A 17,698-nucleotide genomic window follows, 5' to 3' on the forward strand; every position below is an offset into this window, starting at 1 on the left:
CCAGTTCCTGCAACTGTTCTTCATATGTTTTAGTCTCCAGTCCCCTAATCATCTTTGTTGCTCTTCTCTGCACTCTTTTTACAGTCTCCACATCTTTTTTACATCGTGGCGACCAAAACTGAATGCAATATTCCTAGTACTTCCCTGTCTGGCCTGCAATACTGCTGTTCCCTGGAGTTGTCCTATCCAAATATTGACCAGATCTGATTACATATACATATGCATATGCGTATGCACATGTGCGCGCACGCACACACACACACACACACACACACACACCTGCGACAGGTTTTTGTAGTTAGGATTTCATATTGCAGTGTTTCTCAACCTTGGTGACTTTAAGTCCTGTGGACTTGAACTCCCAGAATTCCCCAGCCAGCTGCTGGCTGGGGGATTCTGGGAGTTGAAGTCCACGGGACTTAAAGTCGCCAAGGTTGAGAAACACTGTCATATTGGGTTTTTATTTTTTCATTTTTTCTAGAAATAAGTGCAAGAATGAGCTTCCATTTCAGGATGCCATTAAATTTCATTAATATAGATCCCTCTCCTTACAGTCTATATTTCTGTTTTCATTCTAAGGGGCATGTTCAACTGAATATCAGGTATGGGAATGGCCCAAGTGGCCTAACATGTTTTTGATTGATGCTGCAGAGTGAATCATTGAAAAGAGTGAGGTTACCAGTTTCTTTTTTTTAAGTCTTAAATTCCCATAGAAGACAGTATACATAGCTCGGGGTTGAACTTTGGAGTCCTTGGTATTCTCTGAGCTTGGTTAATGGCTTGCAGATGTTTCATTATTCAACTAGGTAATATCATAAATGATGTTACCTGGTTGGATAATGAAACATCTGCAAGCAAGCAAGCAAACATAGAGAGCACCACCGATTCCACAGACTCATGTAATTATACTGTGAGTGGCCCATCAGTTCAAGGGCTAAATTTTCAAAACAGGGCAAGAGCAAGCAGAGGGACTAGGGAAATAAATGCAGATGGTATTGTTCAGAGGCCCTTTTTTTGCGGGGGAGATTCCCACTAGTTTCTGTTGTTATCACAGTCCACCCATCCCTCCCCAATAGTCTTTCCTGTTGTTCTTTAAGAAGTAGGCTTATCTTCCTCTTGGCAGCAAGTTCTGCCTGCTTTCATAGACAGTGCATATGGGAAGGACCTACTGCAGACCAGACAGCGCTGCAACTCTGGTAGCAAAGAATAAAGCTAGTGTGTTCATGAAAAATAAACAAGAAATGGAATGGATGTTTTCAACCTTTCCAACTTAATGCTAGAAAAAAAAATCATACGAAAGAGATTTATGATTCCATCTGTTTCTATCTACCTGCTTGCTCATCTATGTGTCTATCAGCGAATTAACTGTTTGTCACACAATTGGCTTTCTGAATACTTATTCGCGCCTATTTTTTTTATCATTCCTACTTTTTAAAAATGTAAACATACAAAATTAAATGGAATCGGGTGGCCTTTACATTGTATTAAATAAATAAAACTGGATAGAATGGAAGAAGATTTAATCTGTTGTTCTTTTTATTATTATTTTATAATATAAAATACATAGATACAAAAAAAATGGTAGGAAAAATAGGGGAGGGAAAAGGGAAGGGTAAATGTAGAAAGGTGTGAAAGAAAAAAAATCCATCGAATTCCAACTCCTCTTAGTGCAGCAGTAGAATAAGATAACATCAAACCTCAACTTCGTACTTTAACATAATAGTATAAACTAGCTACATCTATAACAATAAAGCAAGATTTAGAAATTCTGTAAAAAGAAGGACCGTGTTTGAAAATCAGTCTGGGCTTCAGAGAAAATATTCCAAACAAACCTTTTCCCTGGGGTATCCCTAGGGGAGAGACTATTAGTCAGAAGCTTAAAATACTGTATTGCCAATTTTCATTCAAACTCTTCTTCATTTTGGTCCTGTGATCAAAATTAGAACATATGCAGACTACCGTGTGTTTCCCAGTACACTTAACACACAAACACACACAAGGCAGCATGATGGGAGAAGAGAAATAGGCATACGAAGACACAACATATTATTTCATTACACAAAAAACAATACTAATGCTTCCTATACCCAATGCTGATTAACGTGCTGGAAAGAATTCCAGAAGGTCTGTTGTGTACATGCTTTCCCTATCTTATTTTATTGCAGGTTTTTTTTTTTGAAAAGTTCTCAATTCAATGGCAAATCTTGAGGTGGGAAAAGCAGAGTGAACAGGAGGTGGGTGATGGAAAAATATGTTCTCCCAGATGCTCTCATTATTACCTAACTTTGGTGCCAAATTTTGGCAAATAACAGGAAACAGAGACAAAGGAAATTGTCATTCTAGCAACAATTTTTAATTCAGACATATGTTGAACAGGGAGATTGGAAATCCCTAAAACTAAGAAAGTAGCATTAGGGACTTGTTGCAAAACTGATTGTAACCAGGAAGCAAATACAGGCAGATAAAGACTAAAGGAATATGTACTATCTTATATGATTGATATGTTTTGTAGGGACTAACTGACTCCTATCTTATATAAGCATAACTTCAAATGTCAGTGATAGCAAAAGAATTATGGAGTTACAATTCTGAACAGCTTGGAATTTGGAATGTATAGTCTTTTTCTTGTAAATGGTTTTTCAGTTTACTAATATTTATTCTCATCCCTATTGTTTTCCATCCTCCCTTTGTGTTCAGAAACTCTCATTATGTCTTGAGCAATTGTTTAGGCTTTTTGTGCTGTACCACAAAGATTTAGATTCTTTTAATTAAAATAATGAGCTTTCATTCTTCAAACAAAGTACTAGGTCCCAGCATCCTTATTTTCATATATAAGCTCCATTAATTTGTTCTTTCAGTTAAAAAAAAGAGAAACAAAAATGACTGCTGAAGAATATACTGAACTGTTCCACAAATTGGGAAGGGTGGGTGGGTAGAGAAAACGTTAGGGAGTGATGGCAGGCAGTAAAATTACAAATTTATGTCAGTTAAGTGGATATTTTGTGACCATGTAAGCTACACTCTCAGCCATTTGTCAGAGTGCTTTATTATACTTTTTTAAAAATCCACATGTGATCACTAGCCCCTAAGGATGGATATACAGCATCTCAGGAGTTGGATGTGGCAAATCTACATTTTCAGACATTGAATACAACTGTGACTCTTTTCCTTTCAAAGCTTCCTATATCCACCATCACTACCAAGGCTAGTTTCTCAAAATGCTTAGAATTCTTTTCCCTCCTAGAAAAAGAGAAGGTCTAGAAATTTGCCCCATCAGATACAAACTTCTTATCAAGTTACTTGCTTTTCTTTGGTGTCTGAGACAACTTGCCACAGCCAACTCACTGCAGCCAACTTTCTGTGGGACAGCTCGCCACAACTCAACAATTTAACGCAGAACAAGAGTTATACTAATATAGAAGAAATGATGGACTAGAATCATTAAAGAAAGGATGCAAAATGAGAGATAAAATGAAATGTGAATGACAACATTTAAAATAATTCTTAAAAGTTATTTTAAATAATAAAATTGAATTTTTGAATTGTCCAGTGCTGAGTTGGCTGTGATGAATTGGCCATGGCAAATTGGTCATGGCAAGTTGGTTATAGTGTGTTGACCATGGCAAGTTGTCCCATTCTGTTTCTTTGTCTTCTTCCCCATTGAATGCTACTTCTCCAGTGTCACAGAATTGGAAAGGACCAAGGTCTTCTAGTCCAATTCACTGATTTTCAACCTTGCTTGAAAATCTCCAGTAATAGAAAACCCACAATTCCACAAGGTTCCAATGGTCACTAGCTTTCACAGCCAGTAATTTCCTCCTTATTTCATGTTTGGATTTCCCTATGTAAAGTTTTCATCCAGTTTGAAGAATCCAACATAAGTATATATTTTACTTGACAGATCCGGTCCCCAACAAAATAATGGTAATTGTGAAGCCATAGGTAAGTATTTGAGACATTCAGAAAGTACAATAGGGATTTAACCATTCCTTCCATTTTTCTTCAGCAAGGGTAATGATTAATGTGAAAAACAATGGACAGGAACATGCATCTTTTCTTACATTTGTTTTGGTAAAAACATCTTTACCCCTTCTTGTTCCAAACTATTGCCCCAGTAAACATGGATTTAGAACATACTCCTGAAGAGAATAAACAGGAGCGTGGAGGAAAGACATTTGAAGGGTACCACCATAGTGATATATCTGAGGTGACCAAGATAGAAGTAATGTGATTGTAACTTTTCTGATTAATAGTTTAGGCAGGATTCCATTTCCTCCCACCCTCTTAGCTTATTTCCAGATGGAGAGGCAGTAAAAAAGTAAGAAATCTGAAACAACATTTATCTGTTTCTATTGTTTGTAACTGTTTCCCCATATTCACATTAGTATCAGCAAATATATATTTTAGAAACTCATATTTGGCCAATATTACACATATGAAATCTTCTTATCATTCCTTCTCTCTTATATCATTAGAATGATCACACTGGGAAAATGGAACTTTGTTTTAGTTCACTTGCTTAAGCATCTTTGGTTATTCTAAAGCAGTGGTCCCCAACCTTTTTATCGCCGCGGACCAGTCAGCCTTTGATAATTTTACCGTGGCCTGCTGAGCGCGCGCAGGGGTGGAGGGGCGTTGTTCGCGACGACACATTGATTGTTTATATATCAGATTGTTTTGATTAAACAACTTTTATTTTATTGTATTTAAACATACCTTACAAAATAAAATACAATTACATAAATATAAAGTACCAGGATAATATACAGTTTGGGTTGCTTTGTTTACCATCCCTTCCTCCTGTTATAACACCACCTTATTTTCCCTTTCTTTTCTCCCTTCCTCCCTTCTCTACTTTCTTCCTTCCTGCTCTCCTTTCCCTTCCTTCTTCCCTTACCTTTCTCCTACTCCTGCTCTTCCTCTTCCCCTTTCTACCCTCTCTCCCCCTCTTTCTCTCCTTTCCATCCTCCTCTCCTTACCTCTTTCTTCTTTCCATCTTCCTTTCATTCTCTCCTCCTTTCTCCCTTTCTCCCAACTCCCTTTCTGGGAGTTGAAGTCCACACACTTTCAAGTCTCCAAGGTGGAGAAAGACTGATCTATCTAATTAATATAATTATTTCTCCCTCTCTTTTTCACTCTCTCTCCAGCGCACACACGCAAATGCATAGGGCAGCCCACCTCACACACAGGTAACTCCGGGCAGCTTACGGGAAGAGGACAGCCGACCACTCAACCACGCGGGGGGGGCAGGATTTTACCAAGAAAAGTTAACTTTCCTGCGAAAGGGGCCGGCAGCCTCTCAGCTGTTCCCGTCCGGGGAGACGCGGGGGTGTGGCGGAAGCCCGGCTGCCGTTTCTCTTGCTGAGGGCGAGAGGAAGTTCTCTGCGGGCGGCTGCCGCTGCCCCCACGCTCTCGGAGGCGGCGATCCCATTCACAAAGAGGCAGGAGGAGAGGTGGGGCCAGCGATCATGGCCCCCGGTCGCTGCGCGGCCCGGTGCCAGGTACTCCACGGCCCGGCACCGGTCCGCGGACCGGGGGTTGGGGACCACTGTTCTAAAGGATCTTTCATATGGATAACAAATCCATATTAAAAGGCGGAACTGAGACTATCTGCTAAGAAGTTGATCACCATCTGTTTTCAATTAGGTGAAAGCAAAACCTGGAAGTTATCAGAAAACAACAACACAGCAGAATACCCAGGGAAAGAGACAATTAATTGTGAAAATCTTGATATCTTCCAGAACAATGTAGACCTCCATTGAGTTAAATAAAAATAAAAATCAAAGATACAGTAGAAGAAATTTCCAGCACCTTGGCTGAGAAGCCCTTTCTTAGTTAATTGGAACTTATGTCATCTTAGAGACTTTGTTTTCTAAAGTGCAAAAGTATTTCCAGTATCACTTTGGCTTTGTTTTCTTCCCCTTTAATTTTAGAAACACTGTTGTGCTTTAATAGTTTTAATAGCTTTAATAGTTTAAATGTATTTTAAATCTAGAACTTCATTCTTTTTATAAAAAAAACGATATAACCAATCTGAAGGAAGCAAACAAGCTCATATTTGAAACCTTTGTTTGGATCGTTATAGGACTGTAATGTTAACTAAATTAGGTTTTGTATTTGAGCTGAAATTGTCACATGGGCCCCTTATTCTTGGATTACTTTAATTATTTGTTTGTTCTGTGAGGCTAAATATCTGACTGTTCATATATTCTTGCTTTTAAAAAATCTCAGCACTTGGTTGATTCAGTCAGGTGAATAATGGCTTACTAAAGGCTACGATGCTTTGGAATTATAACCCTGCTATAGAGCTAAAAGCATCTTATCTATTAAGGTTGATTAGCATTTAAAAAGGAATATGAATTTTCGTTAATTCTATGCACCCAGTACAAGAAGTAGCAGAAGTATTTGTTCATGATTCCTCTATTTTAATTTTCTTTTAATCTTAGTGTTCATTTGAAAAGTATCAAACCAGCTTATGTAAAACAAACCTTCCTTGCTCTTCATAATACAAAACTAAAAATGTATTCAGGGAAGAAGAGAAAGCCATTCTTATTATTATTATCCCTGGGAATGGGAAGCAATTCAGGGCTCAATTCAGCTGGTCTTTGAGCAGTGCCATTTCTGTGGCTTTCCCCCCCCCAGCTCACCCTCTGCTGTAACTGCTGTTGGGTGATGGTTAAAGGAGGGGGGAAAAGCCAAATGAAGATAGTCTTTCAACCAACTTGATAGTGGGCCCCAATTTCCATCTTGCCTTCTGCTGTGGCAGATTGACTGGCTGCTATTAGATGATAGCATGGGATTTTGAGTTGGCACAAAGCAAATGTCGGGATCTTTCCTATGGCCAGAAAAGAAAAGCTTATTCTTCATTGGCTTCATGTCACAAGAATTATAATGAGAATTTTACTACCTTCCTCTATTTCCCTCCCTTACTGCTACAAAAAAAATGCAGCTTTTTCCACTGAAAAATTATTTAGGTGTCTCTTGTAATAGATTATTTTATATATTTAAATACATTACATGGCTTTTAATTAACCTGTTTTGTTGTAATCTACCGTATTGTTTGGACTATAAGACACAACGGTCTATAAAACACACCAAGATTTCAAAGAGGCAAGTCAGGAAAAAAAAGTTTTTGTCCTCCCCGGCTCTGAGGAGCACTCTGCAGCCGTCATCAGGGCTTGGGGAAGGCAAAAATGCCTCAATTTTTCACCAAAATGGGGACATTTTTCCCTTCCCCCAGCCCTGCTGAAACCTGCAGAGTGCTTCTGGGGGTGGGGGAAGGCAAAAACGGCCTGGGTTTTTTTGCCCGTTTTTCACAAAAAGGGGGAGGGGTCTTCAGGAGGCCAAAAATAGCTGTATTTGGTGTGTAAGACGGACAAACATTTCCACACTCTTTGGGGAGGGGAGGTGTGTCTTATACTCCGAAAAATACAGTAATGGAGTCCCATGTATGATACTTGAAGTAATAGAAAATCACTGTAGTTATGACAGCTGTTGAAAGGGAAATGCCCAGAGAAATAAATTTTGTCAGCAGAAAAACTCAGGAAACCACCTAAACTTGATATGAAAATAATTTCACATATTAGGTACCACAAAGGAACACAAAGTCATACGCCTTAACATATTGTGGTGTGGCGAGCAAGGCTTATTTCTTTCTTGGAAAGTAGGCTTCGGATATGACTTTGACATATCAACTGGGAGTTTCTACAAAATTCATAAAATCTTTGATTTTCAGTGGAATTTTAAATTTCTCCAGAGAGGATATAAAGAAGCCAGTTTGTAGCATGTGTCATCCCTTCTGAGAATTGGTTTCTGTAGGTTGGAAATTTAAGTCCAATGACTTTAATAACTATCTATTAGAATCCTCTTAGTTGTAGCAGTAGCAACAATTTCTAATCTTGATGTATTTTCAGCAGTCAGACATGATCTCTTTTAATATGCTGGCATTGCTTTTTTCCTCATCTCAAGATAAGGCTGTTATTCTTCAGAGAGCCATGCTTTCAATCTCAGCTGTTTGTGTCACCTACCATCTGTCCATCACCAGTGATTTGAAATACCAAGCTCTGCTAAATCACAGCTTGAAACAAAGTTTCAAAGTAATTGGGTAAACTAAAGTATGTAAGATTTGGGTCAAATTGCTTGAGGAACTTATTTTTTCCTTCTGCTAAGCTGCCATGGGAATAGCATCCTAGTATGTTATTCTTGGTCTCTTACAGGTCCATTGTAATATGAACAGCCTTGCATATATAGTATTACTTACTATGAAAAGAAATAGTGTGATGGTATACCTTTTGCTGTAAACATGCTCTTAATATAAAATAAAAGCAGTGCCCTAGATTGATTATTTTTCCCTTGGTCATTATAGAAAGCATGCCAATAGAAAATAGCCCCTGGTGAACCCTTGACTCTAGATTTAATCCATACGGGAGATTATCAGTGACTGAGAGACGTATCCTGACCAGGAAGGGGGACAACTAGCGCACAACATCTAGATGCATTGCCAGATTATATACTGGATCCATCTGGAGCAGTACAACTTTATCCAGGACCAACAGTGGTAAACCCCTATATACAGAAGAGCCCAGCACCCACAGCCACTCAATCTCACCAAGGTTCAGTCGAAGCCTGTTTCCCATCCCCATCCAGATCCCCACAACCACCAGAACATAGATAGCATTGCTCAGTTATACAATTGGATATTATTTGCATACTAATGGTTGCTCCTCCCATGGTTATATAGGATCTCATTGAGCGGTTTCATGTAGATGTTAAAAAGGAGCAGAGAGAGCACCGAGCCCTGCAGCACCCCATAAAGAAGGGCACATGAACTGGGTCTCTTGCTTTCTATCAATATTGATTGGGATTGATCACAGAAGAAAGAGGTCACCCCCACCCTCAACTCCCAGAACCAACACAAAAGAATACCATGGTTGATGTACTGAAGATTGCAGAGAAATCAAGAAGAGCCAAGCCCATGTCTGCCACAGATGATCCAAAAATACAACCAATGCCATTGCTGTCACTTTTTACCCCACTGGAAAAAGAGTCCAGATAAATTGTTTCATCCAGGACCTTCTTGACCATCTTCCCTAAAAAGTTCAGTGTCAGATAATTTAGATATCCTTGCTAGAGCATTTAGCCACCTTTCACCAGTAATTTATAAGTATGTTCATTCTCTGGAATGTCTGTCTGTCTGTCTATTGATCTCTTAAACCATTTTTTACTTTATACCTTGTATATAAAATTCTTATTGCCTAGTTTGGTTCATTCAAGAAACCTATGTGGTTGAATCTTACATAGCTCAAATGTATTATGCATTTTAGAACATTTTTAGTTAGGGATGAAGAATTTACTTTGAGCCAAGAACTAAATAAACTTAGGGCAAATTATCCAGGGTTGGCAGATGATGAGTATGGGACTAGGGAATATGCATAGCACCAAGTTGATGGAGACTTTCTGGTATGGTTAGGCAGTTCTGTAATCTTATATTCTCTCCCCTTTCTCTCCCCATTGCTTCCAAAATTAATTGTTTACATTCAGAGACAGTTGAGAACTCCACCTAAATTCACTCAGGACTAATTAGTTTCCATGGAGGAATTTCTGACTCCAAAACTTTTTAATCACAAGGAGTCTTGTTATAAAGCTTGTTTTTGTGTTCGTGTGTAGGTGTGAGTGATTCTTCCTCTTTCTCTGCTTCCTGGCAATGACGCTATGCTCACAGCTTTGGAATTAGGTTTTAGGTGTCTGGTTTACAGGTTTATACAAAAAGAAGGCCCCTAACATTTTTTATATTTCTAAGACTTTAGGCAAACAGGGTGCCCATGTTCCGTTCAAAAGGGAGGTACAATATTTAGTCTAAAATGCACCCATGCTGAAATTAGAACTGTCAGAAAACATACATTGGGATTTTATATATGGAAAAGATGTTCTCTGCTCTTTTTAATAAACCCACATGTACCATAGTACTGACATCTACAGGGTGGACTGCTGGGGTTTTGGGAGAACTTCTAGCTAAGATTCTGTGTAGTTTGGAGGACCCCCAAATCTCACTCCTGGCTGGCCCTCCCCACCCCTCCCAGGAGTCCACATGCGACCCATTTTGGATGTAGATAAGTGCAAGGAGGCTTGGGGAGGGCAAAAAATGGGGCTATCAGAAGTTCGGGAAGGCTGGAAATGGGCCCATTTCCAGACTCCAAAGGGCCTCCAGAGCCTGGGGAGGCCATTTTTGCCTTCCCGGAGGCTCAAAGAAAACCTCCAGAGCCTGCAGAAGGCAAAAACAGCCCTCCCTTGCCATGGTGCAGGAGCCTGACTAGGCCATGCCCACCCAGCAACCGGGCACAATACCCCTTGCTAAAATTTTTGAAGCCCACCCCTGGTCATCTATATTGTTGATCCTAAAAGGCGGAAGCTATCTACCTCTTCAGTATCTTCACTCTCGGTTCAAAAGCTGGCTGTTAAACTTGTTATCAGTTTGGCCAGCTTTATCTTTATATGCACCTTTTTAAAACTGTGCCCCTTGACTTTTATTACTAGAGTTTACAGATCCTTTCATTTTCAATTGTTAGACTAATATCACCCGTTGTATATTTCTTTGTCCAGTTTTAAAGCCACATTCAGCTTCCTTTAATTCAGCATTTACTGTAGGTTTGAGTACATGAGAGGACATTATTATACAGCCTATAAAGGTTACTTTGCCAACCTGCAAGCAACCTGTTTTGCCATGTTCTGTTCATACTCTGACTTCCTGACCTGTATGTGTCATATTCATCTTAATGACTTGTTCATTCCACTGCTCCTCTGGTTCTTTATTGATGAGATTCAGGACTTCAAAGTGATTCCTAATTTTCCTCTTGAAAATGATGGATATATGTTCAAGATCATATTGGGAAAGCTGACTGGCTTTCTTCTTTAGCTTAACTTGGAACTTGCACATGAGTGGTTCATGTTCTGTACCTAGCCCTGACTTCTTTGATGCTATAGTTGAGCTCCTCCACCTCCTTTTAATAATAATATAATCAATTTGATTTCTGTATACGCATCCAGTGATATCAGTCAAGGCAGGTATTGTTTTACTAGTTTGAAGACAATATAAGCTGTGAGGAAATAATTGGAGTGCAAAACTTGTTAAGTTGTTCTCCTGCTTTGTTTCAATTCCTAAACTATACAATTCAACCTCAGTTTCATCCTTAATGTTTTCAATTTTGGCATTCCAGTCTTCAGTCATAAGCAGCACATCTTGCTTGAATGCTTTGTTGATTTCAAAATCAACTTGATCATAAAACTCATCAGCTTGGTCTTCTTCTGCTTCAGGGGTTGGAGCATAAATCAAGGATAATCATCGTACTAAGGGTCAGGCCCATGAAATCTATTGATATTATTTGGTCATTGATTTCATTGTAGCCAAGTACTGTTCTTGCTACATTCTTCCCAAATATAGAAACAGTGCCATTCCTTTTTGAATTCTATGTCCTGAATAGTAAACAGTACAATCTTCTGATTGAAAGTGTCTCATATTCCTGGTTCTCGCTGCAAACTTCAGACTTTCTTTCTCTATATGGCAGTATCAGCAACTAGATCTCCTGAAAGCTGTAATTCTGGAATTTTGAAGGCCATCCCATCTGAGGAGCCATCATTCAATACTATATTATCAATCGTTTAATATTTTCTACCTATGTGATTCTTTGGTAAAAAAATAGGAGTGATTTACTACTGCTTTCTCCTACACAATATGAATTTATGCCAATGCACTAAAGCTGTGATGGCAAGCCTATGGCATGTGTGTCGGATGCCATCAGCTCGCCACAATACCACAATATCGCCTGTTGCTGTTTTGAGTTCCGCGCAGCTCCCTGGCATGTATGTGCGCACTGGGAATCTGAGCTTCCAGTTTGTGATGTGCACATGCAAGACTTGTTGTGGGGTTGGAAATGCTAAGTGTTTGGTAATTCTAATAGGAAATGTATGCAATAATAGTTCAAGAGTAACAAATAAGCCATTCACAATCTCAGTCCCCTGGAGTTAAAATCATTACCTTATTCAATTTATCACTTCGATTGAACAGCTAGAAAAATGTGCATACTACTCTAATTCTGCCCTTTCAGAAGGAAGAAGAGGAGGAGGCAAAGAGCAGAACATTCATTCTTTCTAATGTTCAGGGGTACAGTTCTGTAATCCTACAATTTCTATAATGTTTCGATATGTTACGGAAGCACTTCATTCTATCTTTCCATTCGGCATATAGTTTTTGACTTTATGCTGTGGTTAGAATTTTTTTTTTCTGTGTGGCCAATTTGGTTATATTTGGATTGCTGAAAAGAATTATTTGGTCACAAACAAACAAGCAGATATTGCCTGCTATTCATAAACAAACGGCTGCACCTAGTCTTTGTAACAGGAAGGCTAGTGTTTGAAATCCATAGCCTGTAGGCAATTTGTAAGGTCCCCACATTGCCCCTTAGTATTTGACTATTGTATTGCCCTAGGCTTACTAATCCTGTGCTATTACAGCAACTAAAATAGATCCTGCCTTTTGCTGTGTAGGAACAATCAATCACTTGCCCTAAGAAGCAACATTGTATATTTTTGTACCAGTACAATGTCATTTGAAGGTTTGTAGCATGTCTTAAGAATTGCAAAGCCCATAGGGTCAACCTAATCAAAACTGAATCTCAGCAGATGCAATGGGACTACACCCCCATCATTCCTTCTCCTGATTGCACTGACTTGAGATGAAGTAGAGTATATTGAGAGCCCCAGGTTAGGGTTAGCAGATGCTTTATGGAAGAGCATAAATACAGTTCCGCAGACCTTTTACTATTTTTATACTTGTATGCAAGAGAGAGTGTTGTTCCATGGCCAGCTCATTGTTACATTCCGTGGTGCTGTCTTTTGATCTTTGTCTCATCTTTCCTGTGCAGCATACAAACACAAGACCACAGAATAAATGCATTTCTCCTTCTAGAACCTGCTACTTTTTGGGGGCAACCAGAACTAATGGTTGCTTTGAATCAAACTGTCTTACTTCCTTTATACAGTATATGAATTCCCGAAGCAATGCAGATTGCAAACTTCCTGTGGCATTTTTCATCAATAAACTCTGCCAGCTCAGCTACTTTGAAAATGGATTCTTGTATTTTGCTGTTTTGTTTAAATAAAATTAACCTGCATCTTACAGTAGGTCCAATCTTGGTTTGTGTCATTTTGCTGTGGAAATAATAGCTCATTTGTATTTCTGATATTTCTAGGATCATTGTGGTAGGAAACAACTGTTATTTTTTTCCTGTACAGTGGTATTATTTATTAGGATTGCATTGCTTACCCTGAAGGAGGCAGCCTGGTAGATATGTGTTTGTGAATATGTTTTACTTATTTAGGAGACTGGGATTCAATTTGCACTCCAAGGGAAAAATATGTGAACTGAAATGTGATATAAAATATACCTAAGTAATAAGGAATTGAATGTTAATTATGAAAGTAGAATAATTGGTGCCTCAGAAAGTGTGTGAGAGAGATGGGGGGGAGGGAGAGAGAGGGAGGGAGGAAGGAAGGGAGATAGAGAGAGGCAGAGAGATATTTATTTCTGGAGCATATTCTGAAGACGTTGTGGTATCAGAACAAGGAAATAAATGGTGAGAAGACAAAATTTGGATTTAAATCGATCAATTTAAAATTAAATATTTTGGGACATATATTGTACAAGACATTTAAAGACAGTCTAGGTTTCAAGTTGGGTACTTCTGGCATATAATATTGGTGAATACATTAGATATGCTTATGATCTGGCCTGGAAATAGAACACATGTAATTGTTTTCTACACACTAATGGCTACTTGTTAGCTCTATGAGGTAATCCAGATAAGAAATACCAAAATCCAGTTTGGTTTAGGGGTTTAGCGAAGGGGGGAAAAGTCACAACATGTCATGTGATGCTGCCGTGACGATGCGAGTTTGACACCCCTGGGTTAAGGCATCAGGCTAGAAACCAGGAGACTTAAAGTTCTAGTCTTGCCTTAGGCATGAAAGTCACCTAGCTGACTTTGGAACAGTCATTCTCTTTCAGCCCATTTCTTAACCAAGGGACCCAGTGGTGTCTGAAATAAATTTTCCATTGTCTTGTGGTCAGCATGGCTGAACACCGAGATGCACGGAACACTGTCACCTTTCCACCGAAGTGGTACCTATTTATCTATTCAAATTTGCATGTTTTCAAACTGCTAGATGCCAGGTTGAAGAGCAGTGTTATAATGGTTAGGTTGGCAGTAACTAATTCTTGATTTGCTTTCAGATGAGAGAATAATCAATGTGTTCTTTATAACTTGGGCTTGACATCCCAAATTGGAAGATCTTTTCTCTTGAACAAGGGTCATGTATACATTTACATATATATAACAGTTTATATATTGGCAAAATAATTTTTTATGACAAAATTTGACAATATTTTGTCATAAATTTTCATTATCTTTTGCCTGATATCTGCAACTTTAGATTTTCCCCCCTAAGCTTTTCTCCCACCTACTCCAACTCTTACAACTGTTAGCTAAAGATTATGTAGCCTTGAATTATGAGAATTAAAGTCCATCACAACAGGAGGACATCAGGTTGAGTGAGGCTATTCTGGACAGTAGTGCATCTGAAATACTTTAGATGTTGCCACATAAATCCATATAAATAAACTTTACCCCCATGCCCAAAAGTAATAATAATAATCCATTGATTTATGCCCTAAAAGTTCACAGGACAATTGTTTATGCTGGTCAGAGATGGTTAATGCTGGAAACTCGCCTCTATTTAAAAGTTTCTTGTCAATATTGTTTCTTTGCTGTTGAGATAAATGATGATTGAGTATATTTGTGTAATATCCTGTCATGGGATAATTCTCATGGTTGCTATGATGGGAATGGGGCATGGCTCTGTTCTGAGAAGAGTACAATACTACTTTCTGTTCCCTGAGTGTTCACTTTCTGGAAAACTGCAGTTCACAAGGTCATCAGCTTGCCGGTCTTTAACTTCCTCCCTGCATGTCATTCAGTGTTTCTTCACTGAGTGATAAACCTCTTGATTTTCCATATTGTCAAACCCAAACAAAACTCTGATGATACTTCTATGTAAAGGTCATTGTCCTGTAAGACCTATCAGTATTTAATCATATTGATTCTTACATTACAGTTTTATTCTTTTATTTTTGAACGCTCAGTGTCTAGCAGTTTTCTTGTTATGACTTCACATAAGTTAGGAAGGAGCTAATTTGATATGTTTGGGGTAAAAATAATGAATACCAAGGGAACTACAGATTTTTTTTTTACAGTTCTTATAGATTGTTTGTCTATTCATGTCTTGAATACAGAATGATATTTTACTAACATTTTCCCTCCCTCCCCTGATAACTGCATCAATGTTTGTATTTGAAAATGTCAGTGTGCAAAATAATATACTGGGAAAAAAGTCATATTATGGTTTTGTTTCTCCTGTAGGAAGGATCAGAATGTTCTTTCTCCGGTCAATTGCTGGAACCTCCTCTTAAATCAGGTGAAGAGAGAGAGCAGGGACCACACTACTTTGAGTGACATCTATTTGAACAATATAATCCCTCGGTTTGTTCAAGTCAGTGAAGACTCTGGACGACTTTTCAAAAAGGTAACAATTTTATTGTGATGTGCACTTCTTTATGGCTCCAGACATGGTTGTGGCAAATGTAGATGGGCACCTGGCCACTATTGTTTCTTGCCTAGTTGTGTTTAATGCATAACTTGGTTCAAAAGGCAGCTGCCTGGCTGCTGATCGGAGCATGCAGGTTGGAACATGTCACTCTGATGTCATGTTATTTTCATTTAGCTGCCAATTTGCTTCTGGCACAATTTATTGTGTTGATTTGAAGAATGTTAAACTCATAGTGTGGCAGGGTTAGGTATTTAAAAAGTTCTATCTTTTAACATGGAATCTGCTCTTCTTTTTCTCTATTCTTCGGAGATCTTTTCTATCTTAGCATCAAGGTTGTGGAATAATTTCCTAAGGAAGATCCATTGACTCTTTCTATGCTTGCTGTTCAGTGGCTGGTGGAACCATATTTTTTCAGAGAAGCATTAGAAGAATGTTTTCACTGTTCTGAGCTAATTATTATTAGTCTGAGCTATTCATAATTGTTTCAAGGAACAGCTACAATTTTGAGTGTGTTGTTGCTGATTTAGCAAGTTGCATTGCTTGTTTTCTTTTAATAAGACCTTTCATTCCCTCTTTATTCTTTTATGCTTTAATTTCATTTTTTTTACTTAATGTAAACAGATCGATGAAGAATTGAACATACTCAGTTGTTCAGATCTAAAGTAACCCTGTTTATATAAAAGCAGAACAGTTCATTTTTGCTATAATCAGCAATAGCCTTAACAAATGCAAGGACAGCAACAACATCTGACAGAGGATGCTTTTCAAAGAATCTATATAGGAGAAGAAAATGCTATTTTAAAATATGATTCTACTGGACATTGAGGGAAGATTCAAAGGAGGCTGAAATGTAATATGTTTATTTTTGAGAATAAGTCTCTTTGCTTATACCGTGTTGCCCTGAAAATAAGATGGGGTCTTATTTTCTTTTGAATCCTGAAATAAGTACTTGGCCTTATTTTTGGGGAGGTCTTATTATTTTTGAGGTGCAGGAGGCAGTAAGCGGTGACCTCATGGCTGCTGCTGTGTTGCAATATTTTCCAGGAAGGCTTATTTTTGGGGGAGGGCCTATTTTAGTGTATGCTCTCAAAAGCCCGATTGGGCTTATTATCCAGGGAGGTCTTATTTTGGGGGAAACAGGGTAAGTAAATGTACAGTAACAGATGGTTGGGGTTTTTTAAATGTTCTTTACTAAAATTGACAGTTTTTCTGGGCCCAGTTGGCCAATGTCAGAGTTCAGTAAAACCCAGAAGGATCACAGTACCTTAATTTGTTAATCTGTAGTAATGCCTGCCCTCTGGAATGAGGTCCCTCCTCCAGATCGGGATGCAACCTGATAGCAACTGCCTAATTTAGTGCCTCTCAACATAATTTAGAATTTTCTCAGAAAGGAAAATGAATATAGCTCTAATGTAAAAAAGAAAGAAACAAAAGCATATGGTAGAGTAGATGGTAACCTAAAATGAAATTGCTATAAAAACATAAAAGAACAGTAACTTATCATGGGGATTTAAAATAGGTTTGCTATCGGCATTAAATTTTAGAATAGCTACACTGTGATTTTAAATATAAGTATAAATATTCCATTATTTATTTTCTACCCAAGTAATACATTTTCTTTCTCCATTCCCCCTCCCTGCTCAAATATGCCTAGGCAGGAGCTGTTACTTGTCAGGAAACAAAAAGCATGATCTTAGTATCTAAATAACAACGCTGCTAACTTGGTCAAACGCCAAGACAGTTTCATATATTAACTCGCTTTCGGCTTGTTGTGTGTCCCTAGTCTATAGCTCTTTGTATCAGTCCCTGCTGGGGAATCTTTCTTCAAGTGACATGTGATATGTGAATTGGAAATACTATGTGACTGTACCCAGAACCTCTCCTGATTGTCTTCTTTGCTGGAGACCTCCTTTAGTGTTACAATCAATCTGAAAAGTGCGAACTAGCACAAGGCAACTGATAAAAGCCGAGTATCAAAGCTCATGAGTGGCAGATTTGTTAACAAGCAAGTAGCTAACTACAGAACAAATCATAAAATGAA

The 17,698-nt window shown here is 38.4% G+C and overlaps 1 protein-coding gene across 5 annotated transcripts in view; it reads left to right on the forward strand.

Annotated features, from left to right (window-relative positions):
* The window catches only part of SRGAP2 (SLIT-ROBO Rho GTPase activating protein 2), a 207,071-nt gene that overhangs the window by 76,375 nt on the left and 112,998 nt on the right, over positions 1–17,698 (forward strand). For all 5 annotated transcript variants that reach the window (XM_032217258.1, XM_032217259.1, XM_032217255.1 and 2 more), the window contains exon 4: positions 15,471–15,633. In XM_032217258.1, coding sequence (XP_032073149.1) covers positions 15,471–15,633 — 163 coding nt within the window. The remainder of the gene's footprint in view (positions 1–15,470; positions 15,634–17,698) is intronic.

This window comes from Thamnophis elegans, chromosome 5 (genome assembly GCF_009769535.1).
Source record: "Thamnophis elegans isolate rThaEle1 chromosome 5, rThaEle1.pri, whole genome shotgun sequence".
In the NCBI taxonomy this organism is placed as follows: Eukaryota; Metazoa; Chordata; class Lepidosauria; order Squamata; family Colubridae; genus Thamnophis; species Thamnophis elegans.